Raw genomic sequence first — 21,537 nt, forward strand, 5'->3', positions numbered from 1 at the left:
AAAGCTGCCCTCTCCAGGCAGTGCACTTCACAAAGACAGACCTTCCTGCTAGATAACCCCAGGTCCATTTCACAGGTTCACCAGTGGTCATAGGCTGAGCAGGCCTAGGAGTCTCCAAGCAACAGGTCTAATTCCACCCAGGAGATGCAGCATCCCATGTACACACATTTCTATGGAATTCACTTAACACAGTCATGCTGACCTTTAGTCCACATCCACAGCTCAGAAGTTTTGACAGTGGTCAAAAAAATTTGGCAGAGACAAAATGTCTTGGAGATACAAAGTCCCTAGAAGGTTTGTGGGAGTTTGTGGATAGGTAGATTACACTGTCTTCATTCCCTCTCAAGGCCACCAAGAGGAGTCACACACCCAGCTGCCAAGTCTGATGCCAGCAGCTATCCAAACATGATCTACCCAGACTAATCTTGTCTAAATGACAATCCAACAGGCTTGGGGAGGCACCATGGAAGAGAGATTGGGAATTACAGGGAGGTCACAGGGACACAGAAGAAAGCCAGGGTACTGTGACAGGCAGAGCCCAGAAGGTACATGGAGGAGCTGCTGGTACCATGACAGAGATCAGGGAGACACACCAGGAGCTGGAAATGCAGCACTGGCTGTAATGGGAGCATCATAGGACATGGGTAGGAGATTGGGATTGCTGTGGTGAGGAAGTCATTAATCCTTGGGGCAAAAAAAAAGCATTATTGGTTGTGCTGCTTGTGAAACAACTTCTATCAATGTTGCATCATGTACTTTAAGGTGTGGTTGGGCACCAACAAGGAACCCAGCACCCATTTGCCCATTTGGCACAGCCAAAGAGCGGATGTGGATGCAAAGTCCACATGGAACACTAAACAAGTTAAACCCAATGTCCACACCGTTGCAGAAATACAAAATACATGTGGGCATCTCACCTGGACTGTTAGCACTGTGCATCTGCTGTGCTCGGAATGGGATGAACCCCACGACACACAGTGGTGGAGTCAGGATACCTTTGGGAAGCTGAGGAGGCAGGGACACGTCAGCTGCTATTCCCTGGCAGTCAGGGCAGCCCAGGTGCAGTAAGTGCAGGCAGCCACAGGGACCTCGCAGCAGATGGAGAGGACAGCGGCCACGGGGAGGGCTCTGCTGCTCCTCAACACAATGAGCTTGGTCGAGAGGGACTGAGCAGGATGGGGAGCACAAACAGCTCTCCCTGCACTGCAGGCAGGCTTTAACAGCCAGCCCAGGCACAGTCTGTGTGTTCACCCAGCCCATCTGCCTGGTGATATCTGGGGCAGCAGGGGCTCATCACACTGCCCATACTGTCACTATTCCATGTCTCACCTACTGCTCTTCCAAAACAGAAGGATGTAGCCCTGCTTCCGCACATGTCGCTGCTGCTTCATGGTCATTCAGGCAGCTGCACTTGCCCTTGTACCGGGCAGCTGAAGGTTTGCTCAGCCTCAGCACAGCCGGTGCTCTGCCATGGCAGGCTGGGCTCATCTGAATCACTGCCCACAAACACCACACAGCCACCTCACCTGCCCTTGGAGGCAGGGTACAAGGCATATATTACCTCACCCGGACACTGCAGACAAAATCCAGATATTTTGATTCTGCCTCTTTGGTAGGGCATCAGATATGTTCCTCCAGGCTCCTTGTCCTCAGTGCCATGTCTCAGAGGCACTTCAGTACCTCATCATTTCTGCTTCCTCAGGGGAACCACACGCCCGTTTTCATCAGCAGACCTGAGCAGGGTAGTGGCACTCATCTCCTGTACTTGCATCAAGCAGCATCTCTCTGAGCAGAGCACCAAACATTTCAGGAGATGGGTATCAGCTTCAGCCCCAGGGTTCATCAGGACCATGATCCTCACTATGGTTTCTCATTTTTTTGTCATTCACAGTAGCTCACAGGGGCATAAAAATCCACTACCTCCTGGAGGAGGCACTTGGCACTCACTGCATGGTGAGGCCACCACCCAGTGCACTCAGGGTTTATATGCCCATGCTCCAAGAGATTCACAACGACAGAAAAACCCACCCCAGCAGGGAAAATGAACAGATGGATAACTGCTTGCTGAAGAGGAAAATGTTGAGACAACTGGGTGCCATGGCAGTTCATATTCTTTCTTTGATCTCAGCAGTATCTTTGTACTGCCTATAGAAAGCAAAGAGGAGAACAATAAACCTTTATGCTAAGCCAGTGACTTTCTCAAATTCACTTTCCTGCTCTGTAGTGGGAACAGAGGATTGAACCCCAGCCTGCATTAATATAAAAACAAACAACAGCAGAACTTCATAAGCGATGAAGGTTGCATTTCCAGGCATTTATTTGCTTTTGCCTCTTAAGAGCCTGTCTATGCACTGCATAGGAGTCTGTTGGAAGCACCTCCAGTACAAGTCTTTACTCAGTTTGTCTAAACTCTTATCAGGATAAACAGCAGGAATAAGCAGCATTTCATCCACTTGGCCTCATCACCATCTTCTTATTTGTTCCCATGTCAGATTTTGGAAAAACTCAAAGCAGTTTGCCCCAGAGTTCAGAAGATTCAGGCCCTGTTAATCCATGGCTAAAAACAAATTTCAGAAGAAAGGCCCTGGGAAGGTGATCCAGCTGCAGCCCTCCAAAGACCATTTCAGTGAGCACAGATAGAGCCCTTCCTTGGTTTTTTATCACTCCATGAACATCCTGCAAGTAAAACAACATGACAACTTAACATCCTGTTAAGTGCAACCAGATCTGCTGTTTGTAGCATCCCAAGAAAAGCTGATGGATGAAGGTACAATGGAGATTGAGACCTACCACTTTCCACACTGCTGCAGACAATCTGTGCCATTCTCTGAGACAGAGGTCATCTGGGCTGTGTGTGACCTCCTAAATTGATGGTATGGCTGTAAAGAAAACTTGGGTCACCACTTACTTTCCAAAACACTGAATTTGCACTGTGTCCTTCCTCCAATACATCCTTGACCACTTCAGCCTCCTGTGTTACCTAGTGGAAGGCACGGTTTATCCAGACACCCTGAGAGGCTTGCACCAGGGTTCAGCACACACACTGATGTTACTAAGGCCAACCTTTGTGGGGATGGAGGGCTTCACAGTGCATGCTGCTCCCCCAAAGATACCCAGCCTTCCCCAGCCTCTCCAGGCCAGGTGTTAGCCTGGGAATGCAGGCAGAAATCCAAGCTTTCCGTTAAATCCCCCTTATGAGGTTGTTACAGAATGACTGCTGAGGATTGGTGATGTTTTCCAGCTCAGAAACCACACTTCCTCCTCACTGCACAGCAGTACCACCAGTCCTGAGTGAGCACCTTAAAGAGTTTCCTGGGCAGAGCAACAACTTTATTTCCAGTGCCTGCAGCCCACCCTCAGCACTGACAGTGGGGACTGGGGCACAACTCGCAGTCGAACCAGCAGCACTGGGAAAAGGGCACTGCTTCTGACCCTTGTAATGTGTCAGGGATGCCAAGGTAGGGTGGGAGTGACACCGCATTTTCCTTTTCTGGAACTCCAGGTCACCTACTCCATGACTTAGCTCTGGCGCCGCAGGTCTAAGGACAGGACAAAGCCAGCTTGTTTTGCCATGGGCCCCCTGCCAGGCTCACCCTGCCCACGGCTGTTGCAATGCCAGCTCTCCCTGGCCCAGGGGGGAGCAACTCTGTGCCTCCCTCACCAGCCTCAACCACACTCCTGCACCACCAAAAGCAGCTCCAGACCTGCTGCTGCAGGGCCCAGGGACACAGGCTGTCCCAGAGCCCCATGGCCCCCAGGGGCTGCCCACCTCAGCAGTGCCCTGCCCACATGGGAGCTGCAGGAAGTGAGTGTGTCAAAAGTTTCTGCTACAGCAAAAAGGATTCCAACACTCAGGAATCATCCTGCTGTAAGACTAAGGCTGAACCAGAGCAATGCCACACCCCTGCAGAGACAGGGATTTTGACGAGACTACTTAATATTCCCTCTTTTTGCAAAACCAGTGTTTTCATCCAATGCTAAGAATTCCATAGAGAAAAATAATTAGGTCAAAACTTTGCCAACATTTGGATGCTGCCTGACTTCTTGCCAAGAGCATCTCATCACATAGTTGCATTTCCCAGCAATACTGGGAGACTTCCCAACACACAGGCAGCAGGAAGTATGTGTAAGGTTGCCTGGTATCTATTACGTTAAGCATCTCCAGTGACATGATTATTAATCATTAAGTGAATCACACTAATATTCTGACTATTGCACACCTGTTCCCTAGCACCATCTGGAGGCCAACTCTGTCCTTCATCCCATTTAGTGGAAATGGTGCCTGTAGATCCAGGAAAAGGTATGGGTCTAACTCCTTTGGATCACTCAGCAAAGATCCAGGTGTTTGCTGCTTTAAATACATGTTGTAATAGAGACAAATTATTCAAGTTTGGTTGTTTGCTGCAGGCTGAAAACTTGTTTAGGAACACATGTTTGAACTTAGTAAGCTACCTCTAGTCAAAAGGCAGAACAGCTGATCTGATAAAGACAGCAAAAAAAACCTCCTGACAATGTGGTTTTAAGAAACTGAGGAAGACATGAAGGAAAACAGGACTTCAGGATAGAGCATAACCTATATTGCAAGCTTTGGCCCCTTGCCCCGCTGAGGTGGTCCTGAACTAAGTTAATACTTGTATATTTTCTTCACTGACCTGGTAGAACTCCCCATAGTGAGAGAAAACCTCCACTTTAGTGGCCCTCAGAAGAGCTGGGTGCCATGTAAAACCCACCTTGTTCAATTGCTGGTTTATAATCAACAAAGTTTTGATCAGTATTTCACCATGTCCACACAGGTGCTGTGAGGGAGGACCAGATTCCGTTTTAGGACACTGCACAACATAGCTGAATCCACACAGACCACCTCCAATATATCACAAAATTGAGCTTGTCTCCCTTTCACATCCTGTATCTCCTGATACTGAGCAGTTAGAAGAGTGAATCCTTAACTAAGACCAAACCCAGGCTTTTTTTCTTTGAACACTATTAAAAAAATAAATCATTTTAAATACCCAAGAAAATCCTTCTCAGAGTAGCCAAGATCTTGGCAACTACTGTTCTATACACGGGAAAAGGAGAGGAGTAGATGGGCTGTAATTCTTTCCTTCCAACTGTATTTTGAAAAGATGTTGCTTCTGCACCACTCAGAGTCCAGTCAGCACAGAATACAAGAATACAGAGAATGTCCATCCAGCTGGGTTCTTTTAATGGCTCAGAAAGGGATGCATAATCAGCCAGTTGTAATAGGAGCTTTCTTATCATGACTGGGTCCACAACTTGTGACTTTCAGTCAGCAGAAATAAGGAGTGAAGGGGACATCAAGCACTGTACAGGAGCCATCTCCCAGACTAGGAGCAGCTGGCAAGCAGCCTGAGAAACTAAATTGACAATTTTATGGTGCTCTTCTTTACAAATTATGTGTTCATAGACATGAGAGAAGCAAAGGAACAATGTGTTTTTATCACATACAAGAGATTATTACAGTGCACACCAACAGCCTTTGAGAAATTCCCAATTTTATCCTATCCAGCTATATAACACTCCTTACATCTTAACTTCCAACTGCAAAACTCCACTTTAACACAAGATGTAAATTGGTTTTAGTAATTACACCACAAGTAATACTTTCTGCAACATCATATATTTCAGTTTCTGAACCTATATCCGAAGAAAGTGCTGAAGTTTGGGGAATACTTTTAGTGCATTCTGTGTAGTCACTTCTATAACTTCTCCCACTGGAATTCCTTTAATTTTGGCAATGTATTCAGCAGCAATGTAGATATTTTTGGGTTCATTTCTCACCTGAAAAACAAACCAACCAACCAACCAATTACAGACCCCTAGAGATCACAAGTGCTTCTGACACAACTTCAGTCACATCATGGTATGTGTGGCAGAAAAATGACATATATCCATTCCTCTTACATTAAGTTCCCATGGAAACCTCTTTCCTCTCTTCTAACCATGCTTAGATTACTCCACTATCCTGTACCAGTAGCCGACTTCCACAAGGTGTGGGTTTGGATACAAATACACAGAAGTCCCTCCCTCCCATCATTTACCTGCTTTTCAGGCCCCAGAGCAGGAGAATCAGTTTCCAAACACATATTTTCCAGAGGCAACTGTTTCACAAGCTTCTGCTTCTTGAAGAAAATAAGAAAGCCATTAGATGCTTTATGCACTTAAACCTGTGAGAAAAAAACATGAAAAGAGGATATTCCCTACATTTAAAGGCAACATCAAAAGACTTTGGTGCCACTGTTTACATTTTATCAACGATTTCTGAATGGAAGCAAGAACACCAAGAGCTGCTCAAGAAGTCCCCTCAAATTAGGGTTCTCCTGTTTTCTAAATATCCATCAATGCCAAATTCACTGTTATTTATTAAACCATGCAGTTATATTGCACTTATAGAGCTGCCAGTGCAATTCCAATTTGCTATTTTCTGTGCATATAATATTTGTGTATCTTTTCCTCCTCTCTGCTTTACCTCTCAACCCCAGTTTGCTTTCCTTCCTCCTAAGTACCTAACCTCATCCTTATTTATATCCACCCCTCATGCTCCCTCTACTTAAATCAAACTTTTTCCTCTCTTACATTTCCTGAGCTTATCACAGAAAGCAGTCCTATCAAAAAAACTACTCCTCTACATCTCTTGTCCCTACTGTAAAACAGTACAGTGGCAGAATCTTCCAAAGAAGCGTTCACCAGAAACCACAATAAAACAAGAAAAACCACCCCCTGTTCTCAGGAGAAACTGAGCTGTTTTAGCCAGAATTCCCCCTCTGTAGTCCAGATAAAGCAAAAGCCCCAGGCAGAAATTCAGCCAAGGTAAAAATGTGCAATGCACAGAGAAGGAGCAGACCCCAGCTGGAAGCGGGACAAAACATTACCTGTTCACTCCTTATAATGGAAGGAGGAATGGAGAAGTAGTATCCAGCTTTCACCCCTTCCATGGCTACAGATGGCTTCCCATCAAAAGCATGGAGCAACACCTTGGTAGCACCTTGGAGAAACAAAGCAAACCACATCATCAGGTTACAGCAGGGCTGCCACGTCAGCTTCCAACGGGACCTGGGTCTCATACAGAATTAACACAGGAACTCTGCACTTCTGCTCCTGAGTTAAACACACACAAACTGATGAGAGGACGTGGCACAGCTGGAGAAATCCTGTTGGCAAAAGCCAACAGGCAGAAGAAAGGCATTAAAAGCATACCTTGTTCCTTCAAGAGATTAATGGTTGGTCTTCCAGCTGAGCGGGAATGAACATTTCTGCACAGCAAGGAGAGGCCCAGCATTAGGAAATTTATCCAAATACCTTTTTTTTTTGCAAATACAAACAAACTAACAGTATCTTGGGATGAAAATAATTAATATGTATTACAACTTCTATAAAAAAAAAAACAGGGACTATATATGAATCCTTTCAGCTACAGTAAAGATATAGGAACAACATAGCATGGACAGGACATATAAGATGTCTGTACAGAAGTGCAAATACAAGGAAAATTCTGTAATTAAATCTCAAACCCGAGACTGACAGGATACTTATGCCAGTTTAATCCATCTAAAAGAAGTTCTGTGGGCACTTAATAACCATAAATCCTGGGAAGTATTTCAGCATGTTACTGAGACCTGGCAAATTCTCCTTCTGGTGTAAACAAAACCTACAATGGCAAGTCCAGTCTTCTTGCCAGCTCAATCTGCTTGATCAAAACCTGTCTTTGTCCTTCCTTCTGTTCATCGGTGCTGGCAAATCTGGGAGTGAAGTCTAGTCCAACCTGCAGCACAAGAAGAGAAGGGAAAAAGTTTTACAGACCTAACACTTAACAAAACCATAATTAGACATACAAAGGCATAGCACGCTTCAAAACTGCAAAGCATTTCAAAATATGTATAGAGACTGCAAATAAAATGAGCTCAGCTACAGCTTAACTCAAAAAAAGAATGCATTCTCAACCATAAGCTTTTCAACTATGAAAGCATCTGTGGGCAGACAGCTTCTAACAAGGGTATTTAACATTTTTGTCTGTCACTGGTTTTCTGGAGGTAAATATTCTATTGAATGTTATGTCAGATTAAGTCTCGAATATGTATCTCCAGTATAAGCAAAATTTCTGACCTGAACCCATAGTTGTAGTCCAATCTCTACCAAAAATTACTCATTAATTCTATACTTTTATCTAAACATGTTCAGGCAAAATTTAGAGTTTGTTAAAGCAGTCCCTTTCACAGTTAGATGGAGGGAAGTTATACATATACAACACAACATGGCTACAAAGCTCTGCCAAAACCTGCTTTTTCTGTAGCCAGTACAGAACCAGATGTAAGTCCCTCTGATGCTAACACACAAATAGAGGCAGGCTCCATCCTAAAGCCTCAATTCATTTATAAACACATATAAGACAGGAGACAACAGATGGATACAGACAGTTGAAGGAGTAAAAAAAAAAAGAACTGTACAAGTCAGTGTGGTGTATTGAAATCACAGCTTAACCTAACTTTGTCAGAGAAGGCAGGAAGGATCTGCCTTTGGGTATAACATGAGAGAGCATAAGAATGTAATCTTCCAACGACTCCAGCAGCATAAATTCCATCTATTTTCTAATAGCAATATTGGAGGAAAAGAAGGAATCAAGCAAATCTATAAAGGAAAGCACATTAAGAGAACTACCAGTCAGACTTAGTGCTTGTTCAGGCTGAAAGCAATTCTTATCACATACAGAAAAACAAGCATTGACTCAATTTTTGTAATTCCTGTGACAGCTGCTGTTGGAGAGATTTAAAGAAGTTTTGGAATTTCACTCACTTCTCCAATCCCCACCAATTTGTCTTTGTAAAGTTCTATAAGAGGCAGCGCAGCATCCAGATCCTGCAAGAATAAAAGATGCAACTCTCACTGCCTTTACAAGAGGAAAGGTTACAAACTCAGCATTATGATTAATTTGGCATTCACTGTTCTGATATTCTGTGCTTTAGAATCTGCCATTACTGTGAGCTGTGCAGTCAGATGCTAGAAGCCTGAAGGATTTATCTTCTTTATTTAATAACCATTTCATTACATACTATTCTATATTATATATCTACCTACCTCTCTCTCTATATATAGACCTTATTCTAAATATCCTAAGCTAACTTTTCAGAGTAGCAGCAGAGGTAATTAAAACAAGGCCCATAAATAGCTTGGCAACATTAAATGGCTGCAGACAACTCCCTGAGATTTTTAGGATAAGGGCACAAACAGTTGCCTTCCAGTTCCCATGTTAACAAAGGAACATCTGCACATGCTGTTTGCTGCAAGTAAAGCACGCTTGGGATTTCTAAAACCATTTCACTGCAGTATTACAGCCAGATGACTCCAGTGAACAATTCCGCTTTAAGGACTAACAGGGACAAATGGATGTGCTGAGAGAGGCTGGGATTTGGTCCGCTGGGTCTCCTGCATTACAGAGTGCAGAAAAACCACTGGGCAGACCTGAAGGTAAATCAGGCAGATCGGAGCATCCTGTCGTCTGTCCTGAAAAGTCCCAGCAATATTTTAGAGGCCGTGTTTTACCTTCAAAGCAACACTGCGCTGCTCCTCTGGAGAAACCTCTTGAACGGGGTGAACTCCCAGGCACGGCAAGACAAACCCTGGGAATCTAGGCACGGAACAGATAGCGAGAGTGCGAAAGACCACAGAAAACCTAAGTTTAACGCCAAGAGCCCACAGAGACCCCAGGTTTAAAGACAAGAAGGGCTGGCTGACTGAGTGGAGCAGCGCAACCCCGTCAGTCCCCAAGGCGCGGACCCGCGCCAGGGACACGGGTGGGCGCCGGGATCCCCGCCGGCCTCGCACCTCTCAGACAGCTCCACGACGCTCCGGAACTCGCCCGCCTGCTCCGACACCACCACCAGCGCCGACACGGCCGCCTGCGGCACACAGAGACCCCCGGCCCGCTGAGACCGGCGGAGCCGCGGGGCCGCGGGGAGAGGGTCCCTTCAGGCCGGCCCCGCCTCACCTGCTCCGCCGCCCGCACCACGGCCGCCACGTCCTGCAAGAGACACGCACCACCTCAGCTCCGGGGCCGCGGCCGGGCCTGCCCCCCGCCCGCCGCGCCTCACCCGCTGGAAACAGGGCGCGGCCAGGTGGCAGTGACAGTCCACCGGCCCCGCCATGCCGCGCCCGGCAGGAAGGCACCGGGCGGCCGCGGGTTCCGCTTCCGGGCCGGCATTTTCCCCGCGTCCCAGACCGAAAATGGCGGCGGCTCCGGGGCCGGGGCCGGGGGAGCTGGGGGAGGAGGGCGCGGCGCAGCGGGACCCGCGGGTGCGCTGCTACTCGCGGCGCCGGCTGTGCGCGGTGCTGGAGCTGTGCGCGCCCTTCGTGCGGACCCTGGAGCAGGGACAGCCCGGCGGGGCCGCCGCCGAGGTAAATGCGCTCTGGGTGAGCGGGGAGCGGGAACGACCTGTGCCGGCACAGGGCCCGGCGGGCCCCGCCGGCAGCGCTCGGCAGCCGCGTGAGGGGAAGGCTTGCCCCGGTGTGGCCCCTGGGCAGGGCGAGGAGGCGGGATGGGCCCTTCCTGCGGGATGGATGGATGGATGGATGGATGGATGGATGGATGGATGGATGGATGATGGACGGACGGACGGACGGATTCTCAGCCTGTCCCCTGCCTTGCAGAACTTCGAGAAAAAGGTGCAGGAGAATGTCACCATTAACGGGCAGCCGTGGGAGGAGGCCTCGGATGACTCCCGGTTGCAGAACGGTAGGCGGCGGTTTCCATTCGCTTCCCTCTGGGTGGGTTTGTTTCGGTTTGGTTTGGTTTGTTTTGGTTTGGTTTGGTCCGGAGGTAAAAGGGGGGGCCGATTGAAGGGGGAGGTTCTGACTTGCTCTAAGGAAGTAAAAACTCAGAATAACAGAGCATTGGAAAAGACTGCCAAGAGCTTGTCTCCACTACTGGAGGCTTCCAAAAACCATCTGGGCAAAAGTGTTCTGAGCAACCTGTTTTGAAATGGGCGTTGAACCTACTGTGAGCAGAAGGCTCTGGAGGGTCCTTCCAGCCTGAGTGTTGGGGGCAGTGACTTCTGTCAAAAGACCCTAGGAAACTCTGCTGCTGCTATTTAATATACAGATTGTTGAAAATTATTGCTATATAAATATATGTAATAGAAACAATATAATTAGTGTCTTTTGAATAATAATAATGGAGATTCTTGGTATTCTGGTGTCCATACAAAAATTTTTGTGCAGTTCATCCACTCACGTGTGTTGGCATTAGGTGCTGTCTGCCTGCAGCTTGATGCTCTTCACTGTTACACTCCAAAAGAGCTGAAAATACAGATACATTGAGCTAACTATGGAGCTGTTGAACCGAAAACATTGAACATGAGCAAACATGGGCTCTGAGCAATGTGATCTAGTTGAAGATGTGCCTGCTCATTGCAGGAGGCTTGGACTAGATTACCTTTAAAGGCCCCTTCCAACGCAGACTATTCTCTGATTCTGTGAAGTGTCCACAGTTGTAGTTCTAGAATGATGAAACTCCAGCTACTTAGACTACAAAGTCAAAAATGCACCGGTCTCATGATGCAAAACAGAGACACTGTCATCTGCCCACAGCTGGCATAAAGCAGGTGTAAGGACTATGTTGTGCTTTTTAATTCAGTATAGATTTACTCATGTGCCTATCTCTGATCAAGAGATCTGACATTTTGTACCTTCCATGTTTATGTTGACCAGTGGCTTAAGTCTTTCCTGTCTATATTTAAATGGTTTCATGGTCATCTTAAAACAAACAACTAAAACAAACCCACAAACTGTTAAAACCTTGACTTTTCCCTTTTGAGTTTTGCAATCACTTGATTCTGCACAGAGTGACCCAGAGAGGGTGCTCAAAATCCATTCTTTACCACTAGATGGAAAACATTGCATGACTTACAAGGTATATTCAACATATTTGTGGGAACAGTGAATTTAAATGTTAAACTGCTTTTTTGTGCACTGTGTGATATAAAATCAGTTAGGCTTCCAATTACTGTTTGTACAGTTGGAGTTTTTTAATGCTTGTAAATCACACAGATAAACCATTTTTCTCCTTAAAAGATAGCCATTGCTTTGTAAGACTTTATTCACAGATGCAGAGTTCACAGGGCTTTTTAAAAAAACATTTTTTATTTTACTCCCTGGATGGTTCTCTGCCTGCCTCCCCCCGAGATAATTTACTTCAAAATAACTGAACAACATCAAGTTATGCTCAATACTGCCTTAGCAAGGAGATTCAGGACATACATTTATCTCTGTGTTGATAATCGTGCATGATTTTTTTATTTGAGATCTAAAGCTTCTTTCTCTTGATAAGTTTGTCTTAAAAAAAAAGAAGGTCTGAGAATTACACAGCAACTATGTGTGTTTGTCACTTTCAGATTCCAGTATTAAAATTCTGGAGGATCAATTTGATGAATTAATAGTAGAGACAGCAACTAGGCGTAAACAGTGGCCTAAAAAGATCCTGGTACATGCTATCCAAACCATGAAAGCAGAGCAAGAGATGTTGGTGAGTAACCTAAGACTTCCAAAAAACCTTTGCATTAAGAAATCAATCATCCAGTGACCTTTAAGCTCCTTCCCATGATTTCTTTTGATTCTTTATCATAGCATGAAATTGCCTTTTTTCATTAACTGGTTCTGCAGTAACTAAGGGTTAGACTTAGTAAGTTTACTAAGTAGCTACTAAGGGTTGACACAAAACATTGTGACTGTATCTGAATTGGGTCTGTGGCACAAAGAAACTGGAGCAGATTGCTTCAGCCTGGTGAATCAGGATTTTCAAACCAGGAGCCACTTATCTTCTGAGTTCCTGAAGTCCTTGCCCAAGGGCTGGTTGAGGAACAAAATGTTACACTACATACAGATAGATAGTATCATATTGCAGTGTATGACTTAAAATGTCAGTGGCTTCCTAAGCACATTTTTGAGCTAGTAACTACATTGAGTAATGACTTCCAGTAAAGCATGGGAAAAAAGGTAGTGTGGATTAATGAATCAGCACAGTAAATTCTGTGAGATTTTTGACACACAGTATAAAGTAATTACTGGCATTAAACAGCCCAGGCGTGTCCTCAGCTGCTAGATTTCTTTCCTGAAGTCATGTTAGGCCTCCCTTTTGCTTACCTTCTGATTAATCAGGATTCCTTTGGCAAAAAACAAAAGGCTGAGGCAGAGTCAAACTCTGGCACAAGTTGCCCAGTGAAACTGTGGAGTCTTCATCCTTGGAGAGGTTCATGGAGATACTCGAAAGTTGACTGGATGCGGCTCTGAGCAACCTGCCGTAGTTGGCCCAGCTTTCAGGAGGGTATTTAGAGGTCCTTTCCATCTTCAGCTGTTCTAAAGAACAGAAGACAGGAATTTTTTTAGGAAGTTGTGTAGGAGCCTGCACTGCATTTCTGATGAATAGAATTGACAAATGTTAATTCTCTAGGTTATCCAGACAGAGATGATTTATGGTAAGGAAATGTGCATGGGTATGCTTTTGTCTTACATGTGAGATATTTTCTAACATATATTGCCTTTGTGATCTCTCTGTTTTGTCAGTATACCAAGTATGTAAAACAAGCAAACAGAATAAACTAAAATAAAATACGTTATTGCATAACACCAAGATTTAACAAGACCTTTTAATCTTTCTGCTATCTGAGTCCCACAGTGGATTAGTTATTTGGAATGCCTCTCATGCTACTTTTTTTCTCTTGCTGAACTCTTCAAAGTTTACACCACCACAACTAGATGATTATTTTAATTAAAATTGTCTGCAAAAGTTTAGTTTATCCCTGAGAGAATATGTAGAAATACATGTAAGAAATATGGAAAGTTTAGTGTATCTCTGTAAATGCTTGTCCCTTTTTTTGCCATGTCTCAGCTATTTCTGCAAAGGTACCAATGGTTTCTTTGATTTTGGTTGAGGATTTCTCTTGTTCTTTCATGACCATAGCTAATGGTGTGATGCTTTCTGAGGCATAAAGAGCAGCCATAAAGATGTGTTTTATCTGGAGAGAACCACTCATTTATTGTGGTAATCTCCTTGCAACTGCCAAAGCAAGAGATCATCCTGTGGGTTTTCAGTCAATATATTCTGTAGAGTTTGAGACTAATGCAAGCCATGTTTGTTCTTGTGCCTGGAGCTGTTACTGCAAACTTGCTAAGAAGTTGTGTGAACTGTGAAAAAATTTCTCTGCCAAAACTACAGGAACTAGCTTTCCACTACTTGCTTTTACTTGAAGAAGGCTGAGGGACAGCTCCTGAAGTGGAGAACACTAACTTGCAGATGATCCAACTTCTGTTCCCTTGGCCTTGCTTTTTTTCCTTCTTCCCTGTTAGCTGTTTCTAATTCCACCTTTAATACAACTAAGTATGGGTTATGTTCAGTTATTAGTTTACTTCATGTCTCAGTTAACTGATGTGAGGTCACAAGACTCACAGTTTGTGAAGCAGGGTGTTCTTAGTTCTGTATAAGTAATTGCAGGGCTAGAGTGTAGTTGTTTATGTAGTTTCCTTTTTCTTAGCTTTTTATCTTAATGTACCCTTTGTTGGAATTTGATACTCTGTGAAAGCGTGCTGATTCTGTGAAAAGCTCCTGAGAAGCTAGAGCAGCTCTTCTTCCTCAGTTGTGCAGCAGGTGGCAATGCTTCTTCCAAAATACCTGGATGTCAGTTATCATGCTTTAATAATTAGAATTCTGCAAACTAAAGCAGATTCTGGAGATGTGCTTACAGAGAGTGTAACTGTGTTAACCAGAATTCTATTTTCCATAACTAAATATCTATAAATTGTACCTCTAATAGATTCTTGATTTAAGTAATTCCACCACATCTCCATTGTTCTGACTGCTCTATGTATATTAGATGTATCTTAAACCAAGGAGGTATTTTATAATTTTTTTTTTCTTTTTATTTTTTAATATGCAGAAGCTCTACCAGCCTGTGGTAAAACCTGCAGAGATAAGACCTCAGCCTTCTCAAGGTAAAGATTTTGTGGGAAGAGCAGCTGGCTAACTTACTCACTGGCTCATTTACTAGTTAACTGTAAATGTTTAAGAAGTTTTCTTTCTTTAAGCTTGTTTAAAATTGACTGTTTAAATGATTAACTAAAAAGTTACAAGTTTGTCATGAGTGAATGTATTGCTGCCTGAGTTTTACCATGTCCATTTCTCTTGTTCTGACTGCTGCCTGCAGTTAGGCACTGTACTTAAAGGCGAAAAGCTGGCAAAGGCCTCACTGTGTGTGTATTGGGGAGAAATTGTCACACAGCTACCCCCAGAAGGCTTCCTTACTTCTTTCTTTCATCACTGGTGAAGGCCAGATGGGGAACTGGATGGATCACCGACATTATACTTTGTCTGTTCTTGTGTTCCTTTTACATGAGTACTTGAAATGCTTCAACTTCTCTTCCTAATCAGTCAGTTCCTTCAGGGAATTGAAAGCTGTTGTGTAGGACTCGGTGGTGACAGTGTTGACTTAGGTGACAGTCCTAACTTGCTAAGCAGGACACAAATTTCTTCCTGCCTGTGTCACTTGTGAGGGTTGATGAAAGAACAGAGCTGCAAACAATGCTTTAAGTTGGCTGCATGCTTTGGAAGGATACCTTGTACAGACTCATTGGAACAGGGTGGTGGATTTTGCAGTAGGTGATTGGGATGTGCTCTCTTGAGGCTGGCCTTAATAAATGGGAAGTTTTGTTTTGCCTGTTGTTACATATTAAAAAATGACAGAATTCAGCAGTGCAGTTCTGATTTGAAAAGTGAGAATCCTCACAGTGAATTACTGCACATGATGTAAAGCTGGTGTAACAAGCAGTGGTGCTCAGAGTTTGAGGAGCTGAGCTGAATCTTCCAGTTCTCACCCTGCTGATCTGACTTCATTCTAAACATCATTTCCTCTTTGTAGATGGGAGACATGGCTTCCAGCAGTGCCAGCCTGTGCAGCAAAGCAGCCGCTAGGAGCAGTACTGTGGGTCACTTTATATCCGAGTTCCTTTTGGTTTCTAGTGTCCAAATCCAGGCTTTTCTGATATCAGTCAACTACTTGCAAGTTAGTAGCAGTTTGCACTATAATACTGTGGTTTTGGGTTTGGTAACAGCAGAGTTGTAGCAAAGTTACCATGGAGAATTTTGGTATTATGTAGTCTTTGGGAAGTTTATGTATCCCAGTTTAGCAAGTACAGTTTTGCCAGAAACCAAAAATGTTTAGATTACTCAATACCTTTCATTTCCTTGTTTCATTTCCCTATGTTTTGGAAAGCCTTGAGCACTGAGGAGTATAATGCCAGCTATGTAAAGCCGAACTCCTGTAGGCAAATTTCATTTAACTGTGTGTCAGTCTTTGTATAATAATCAAAATAATTAATTCTACTTTACTTAACTCCATTCTTGCCATTTCATAAGGTCACTAGCCTCCTTATCCCAATACTCTATTGTAAGAATGCTTCATAATGGACATATCCTTCTTTTAGAGAATGCCCTTCCATAGGGCTCTGTGATGGGTTTAAAGAGGTTGCTTCTGGACTGCTTATTCTTCCAAACTGCTTGATGGTGCAATGTAGTGTCTGTGTTCACATAGGGATCATGTGTTCCTAAACCAGCTCTGACCAGCACATCGGACACATGGACAGTTCAACAAACACCATCTCTTGGTGATTACCACATTTCAGCAGGGAGTCACTGTAACCCTGGGCTAAAACACCTTCAGCAGCACTAGTAAGATTGACTTCAAAACACAATGCTGTGTTTAACCCTAACAGGGTTCAGCGGTGTGTGCACCACCTGACACCATGTCATACTGCAGGCATTGGTGAAACCCTACAGAAAACTAGTAGTAGTGGAGGTGAGGCTCCTTACTTCCCAGAAGCATGCTTGTCTGCTCATTTTAAGTTTTGTGGATGGAGAACATGCAAAACAGTTCCATAATAGGCTAGAGTTTAACTCTTGAATACAGAATTAAAGTATTGGTGATCTTATCATATTGCTACTACAGTTGAATATATGCTCTATTCCCCTGGTGTTCTGCACCTGCTGCCTGCTTCAGTGTTCCTGAAAGCTGGGGTTTTTTTTTTATTTCCTTATTAGCCCAGCAGAATTAATGCAGTTAATGTTATTTATGCTTGGTTCTTTTTGGTGTTAATGCTTGGTAAGTTAAGCCAGAAGGAAAAACAAAAAAAGTAGCCTTTATTGTAAAAGCCAACTTGTCAGAGACATAGGATGATTTATTTGCCCTCCTTAAAAAGAGTTTTCTTCATCTCATGTTCTCCACAGTGGTGTTTATTCTCTGTGTTCTGTGTGGTTTTTATCAAATGTAATATGAGCATAAAAGTTTTGAAAACAAATCTTTTTGTGTAATTATTTCATTACAACTGTCCTCTTGTTTCAAATATTGGCTCAGTGTTTTCTAGGTAAGAACTTTGGGGCTTTCTGTAGTTGAGACTGCTAACCTCTACTGCAGTTTGAGTGATAAAGAATAATACTAGTAAGATAAACCATGCCAGCTGTCTTCCTCGGTGTTACAGTGAAAGGGATGTGTTCCAGGTTTAGGTTTTATACAGGGACTTTACTAGTTTTCTGTCTATTTTCTGATAGTGAGTAATGGGGGAAGGAAACATGTTTCAGAAGTTGATTTGTGCTGTGTTTGTCTGTAGATGCTTACATCGCAGATCTGAAGCAGGCGACAGAAGTGGCATCCAGACAGATCAGCGAAGCAATGCAGGTGAGACCTCTGTGTGCTCAGAGAGAAATAAGTTTTTGATCTGGTAATATGTCACAAAACAGGAGTTCTAACTCATTTTCCTTATAGTTTGGTCAAAAAAAACCTGTGTGTATAGTTACAAAGCAGGTGAAGCATTGTGTTTATAAAGCATTCCCCCTCACGTGCTAGCAAGGGAGATGAGCCTGTGGCTGTAGGAATCTTTACTGAGATTTTGGAACCTGCAGCATCTGGAAAACAGAACATCTTTTGGAGACTTGTACAGCTTCATCTTCATATTAGAGTATGATATTTGTTAATTCAGTACCTGCTTAGGCATCAGCTGTGGTGTTCCTTTGATACCTCCTGAGCCTAGAGATGTAACGAGGGAACACTTCAACTTGGCATATCCTTTGCATGGTTTCTGAATGCAGACACCTCACTATTGGGGTGGTAGCTCTGCATTCACAACCCTCATCCACCATCCTGAGTGTCATCTCTGCAGACACTGAGGCTTTTGTGCCTGTATGAATCTCATTAGCATATTGCATGCCTCATAAGCATTGCTTTTCCCATGTAACTTGAGATACTTGGGTTTGTTTTTGCAGTCTATTCCAGCACTCATAGAAAAAGCAGAAGGTTTTTCCCAAGCATTAACTTTGCAACCAACTTTGGAACTCTGCAAGCTGCGGCAGGAAGTCTTTTCTGGTGGCAGGGTGAAGGAGGAAAACAATGTCCAAAATTCAGTACCACCAGGAGAAGTCACACCAACAGGAACTGTTTCCAGTAAAAATCCTTATATTTTGCTAAAAAGAAGAAAAGTTGCAGATGCCCCCAGGAGAAGGCGTTACCCACTGCGGCCGAGGAAGATCACTCTCAGTGCATGAATTTCTTTTGTGTTTTCACATTGGAATCTGAGTTGTACTTTTTTTCCATGTGTTCCATCTGTTTTTTTAGAACTCATCTCCCCTCAGTGATAAACACGGGAGCTTCTTTAATTATTAGTGTTTGACCTTTTAAATATTTCTACTTTTGCTGACATGATGATGGTATATGAAAGCCTACACGTACCAGTAGCATCCAATATCCAGCAAATGCATTTGCCATTTAACTCAGTTTATGCTTAGTTTTCAGCTTGAGTCTTTGTGCTACTCAGAGTTCGTGTGCCTGCTTTATGTATGTAGGCAGTCTTTTAGGGAACCATTGACTGCCCACTTACATTCAACATGTCTCTAAAGAGGTTGGAGAATGTCTAGTTCTCCTAATTCACCTTCATTAATTACTGAGACAGGTGGCTTTTATTTTAATGAATTGACACTGCAGCATATTGAAATCACCAGATTTGATGCAATGTTGGAGTTTTAAGGAAGTCCATGAACACATGTGACAATAGTCCCTGCTATTCTACCTTTTCTGAATGTAGGTCATCTAGGCTTACTTACAGTCATGTTTGTTGAAACTTGGATTTTTAATGATTGTATGTATTTACTTGCAGTCTGCTCTTCTGAATAGGAATTCAAACATCAGCATCTTAGGGTCCGATATTTCATTTTATGTAATCCAATTATGCAGCCTGGGGTTTTCTTAGACAATATTTCTACCCATGAGAGGATCTTGACTTGGGTTGTGTTTGTATTTGTGTTGTTTGACTAAACTGTAAAGATCAGTACAGGCTACCAGTAAATGGTATTCACTGGAGCTAACTTACTTTTGTTTTCTTTACTCATTAGTACCTAGAAGATTCCAAATTAGTACTAAATTGAGCATTTTGCCTTAAGTATTTATAACTTTTTCTACTAAATTGAGAATTTTGCCTTAAGTATTTATAACTTTTTCTAGTTTATGGTTGCATGTGCCTGCAGTAAATATTTCTGTCTATTATGTAACATATTTCCTACACAGTAAATGGAGGGTGGTTTTAGAAGCTTTATTAATGACATGTGTGGTGCTAAGAAGACAGGTCCAACCTGATGTCTAAGAGACTGAGAATTCTCAAGAAATCAGATTTTGGCATCATTTATTTTGCAAAAGTGAGCATCTGTACTGAGACTTTGTATATGTCATCATATGTAAATATTTTTCCTGTCCTTGTATATACAAATGTGTGTTTTTATATGAAGTAAATTAAATCAATTAAGGAAGATCAAAGCTTCAGATAATATTGTCAGTTCTAATCCTGGAATAGATGGTGGCTGAGCAGTGAGCGTACTTCAGAGGACATCTGTGTTAAATTCTGGCTTGAGTAACTGAAGTAGTTCCATTTACTGCCTTTGAACTCACAAGTGTTATTAATCTCGGGGCTACAAAGCTTCTCGTGTAAAAGAGGACAGGATGTGAGAGGGACTGGAGCTGCAGAGCTGTGGAACGTGTGGCTCAGACAGCTTCTCACACAGCCACTTGCTATTTTGAGTGCCCATGCTCTGTGCGGTGTTGAAAATCCCCTCTACGGCTTTCTTCATACAGATCCTGGGTGTTGCTAGGCTAAGGTGAGCCCTGCAAGATTTTGCATGGCAACTATTACAGTATTTGGCCATTTCCTCTGTTAATGGGAAGATTCTCTGCTCTTCTCTGCAAATGATAGGCAAGTACAGAAAATAGCTAGAAATAGGTACCTTTTTGTACAAGTTCTGTCAAAAATGGCTGGGGTAGGACAAATGCCATAAGAAATAAAAAGGGAAAGCACTGTGGTTTAAGACTTACAATAGATTGACACTACAGTGCATGTTTCTACTTAGAGACTGAGGCATAGTTAGTCTGCACAGGATTTCAGGTAAGTGGGAATGAATGCCCTGAGTTATAGCAATAACTTGTTCCATAGCCCATGTTGCAACTGCAACTGGGTGGAAGAAGAAAAACGCATCTGGAAATGTTAGCCAAACAGATTGTGTAAAGAAAACGATAAAGCAATCAGGACTCCAAGTGCAGCATATAAACTAGGAATTTTAAAATTTAATGGCTACTTTTGGCACTGTAAAGTGAGCTTCCCCTTAAATGCAAGTTCTATGATGAGCTAAACTCAACACTGTAATGTTCAGCAGTTTTTCAAATGTTTATTTAGAAGTTCTACAGTCAGTGATAACTGCAACTAGCTATTCTTCCCATTGGCAGAAATATATAAAACACTTCATTTTTTCCCTTTCCAGTAGCCTTTTGTCCTTCAGTTAACTTTTCATAGGAATTGGCAGTGTTGTGCAAGACATGTCTAATCAGGCTTCTACTGAAATGTCACAACAGACAAACTTCTTATTTTTAACTTGGGCCAAATTGGTATTGCATCAAGAAACGTCTGGTAGTTTTTCTTTATATAGCCTTTGAATTTTGTAAGACAGCTCAATGGTGATGGATGCTTAGGTTCATTTGCAAACTGAGTTTGAATTCCTTGGCTTTTGGGAGTGACACAGAACACCGTGCTGTTTGTTAGTGTGTACTGTCTGCAATGTGCTTTTTGCTCATGAGGCTGGGCCATCCCCAGCCAAGAAAAACCTAGCGAATTGGAGCAGCATCCACACATGCTTTTGCTGTGTGTACTTTCTGAACAAAGGGGATTACAATCCTAAAGGGGAAGCTCTCTTCTAGAAATCTTCACGTGGACCCTGACATCTGTTTGGAAACCTGGGCGCTCTGAGACCTGGTTCGGACACATGCCATTCTCCAGATGAGCTGTGCTGTGCTAAGCTGTGATCAGAGACTAGTCTGCATGTGTGTAGGCTGCTTCAGTGCAGACAAAAGTCACTGATAAACTGCCATTATAAAATGTAAGCTCAGCTGACTAAGCTGCTTTCTGGGCTGCTTTTCTCTCCTGCACAGAAATGCTCTGCCTTTACTGCTGCAC

The 21,537-nt window shown here is 43.3% G+C and overlaps 2 protein-coding genes across 3 annotated transcripts; one reads left to right on the forward strand and one right to left on the reverse strand.

The window, feature by feature from the left end:
• Positions 1 to 5,180: 5,180 nt before the first annotated feature.
• Positions 5,181 to 10,172, reverse strand: TATDN3 (TatD DNase domain containing 3). The gene is made up of 10 exons (XM_005523344.3): positions 10,104 to 10,172; positions 10,001 to 10,033; positions 9,838 to 9,911; positions 9,556 to 9,640; positions 8,809 to 8,871; positions 7,671 to 7,780; positions 7,216 to 7,271; positions 6,891 to 7,003; positions 6,060 to 6,140; positions 5,181 to 5,799 (listed from the first exon to the last, which is right to left on the reverse strand). The coding sequence occupies exons 1-10, from the start codon at positions 10,155 to 10,157 to the stop codon at positions 5,656 to 5,658; spliced, it is 813 nt and encodes a 270-aa protein (XP_005523401.2). The 5' UTR covers positions 10,158 to 10,172; the 3' UTR covers positions 5,181 to 5,655.
• Positions 9,839 to 19,853, forward strand: NSL1 (NSL1 component of MIS12 kinetochore complex). 2 transcript variants are annotated; one of them, XM_088052697.1, is made up of 7 exons: positions 9,839 to 10,407; positions 10,660 to 10,744; positions 12,402 to 12,532; positions 13,457 to 13,481; positions 14,940 to 14,994; positions 17,662 to 17,729; positions 18,314 to 19,853. In XM_088052697.1, exons 1-7 carry the CDS (start codon positions 10,156 to 10,158, stop codon positions 18,493 to 18,495), a joined length of 798 nt encoding a protein of 265 aa, XP_087908823.1. In that variant the 5' UTR covers positions 9,839 to 10,155; the 3' UTR covers positions 18,496 to 19,853. The 2 variants fall into 2 exon arrangements, with proteins under 2 accessions (XP_087908823.1, XP_014108294.2); XM_014252819.2 differs by lacking the exon at positions 13,457 to 13,481.
• The last annotated feature ends 1,684 nt before the right edge of the window (positions 19,854 to 21,537 follow it).

This window comes from Pseudopodoces humilis, chromosome 3 (genome assembly GCF_049639895.1).
Source record: "Pseudopodoces humilis isolate 2021_Gansu_Grassland_sample_001 chromosome 3, ASM4963989v1, whole genome shotgun sequence".
NCBI classification, from domain to species: Eukaryota; Metazoa; Chordata; class Aves; order Passeriformes; family Paridae; genus Pseudopodoces; species Pseudopodoces humilis.

What these genes read in the sequence shown, in the direction of transcription:
- NSL1 (XM_014252819.2), top strand. Translation starts at nt 10,156, where the DNA reads ATGCCGCGCCCGGCAGGAAGGCACCGGGCGGCCGCGGGTTCCGCTTCC. An exon ending in CCGGCGGGGCCGCCGCCGAG is followed by an intron (nt 10,408 to 10,659) that starts GTAAATGCGCTC and finishes CCTGCCTTGCAG; the next exon opens with AACTTCGAGAAAAAGGTGCA. An exon ending in AAGACCTCAGCCTTCTCAAG is followed by an intron (nt 14,995 to 17,661) that starts GTAAAGATTTTG and finishes GTTTGTCTGTAG; the next exon opens with ATGCTTACATCGCAGATCTG.
- TATDN3 (XM_005523344.3), bottom strand. Translation starts at nt 10,157, where the DNA reads ATGGCGGGGCCGGTGGACTGTCACTGCCACCTGGCCGCGCCCTGTTTC. An exon ending in GTCGTGGAGCTGTCTGAGAG is followed by an intron (nt 9,641 to 9,837) that starts GTGCGAGGCCGG and finishes TTCCGTGCCTAG; the next exon opens with ATTCCCAGGGTTTGTCTTGC. An exon ending in TAATCTCTTGAAGGAACAAG is followed by an intron (nt 7,004 to 7,215) that starts GTATGCTTTTAA and finishes TGTTTCTCCAAG; the next exon opens with GTGCTACCAAGGTGTTGCTC.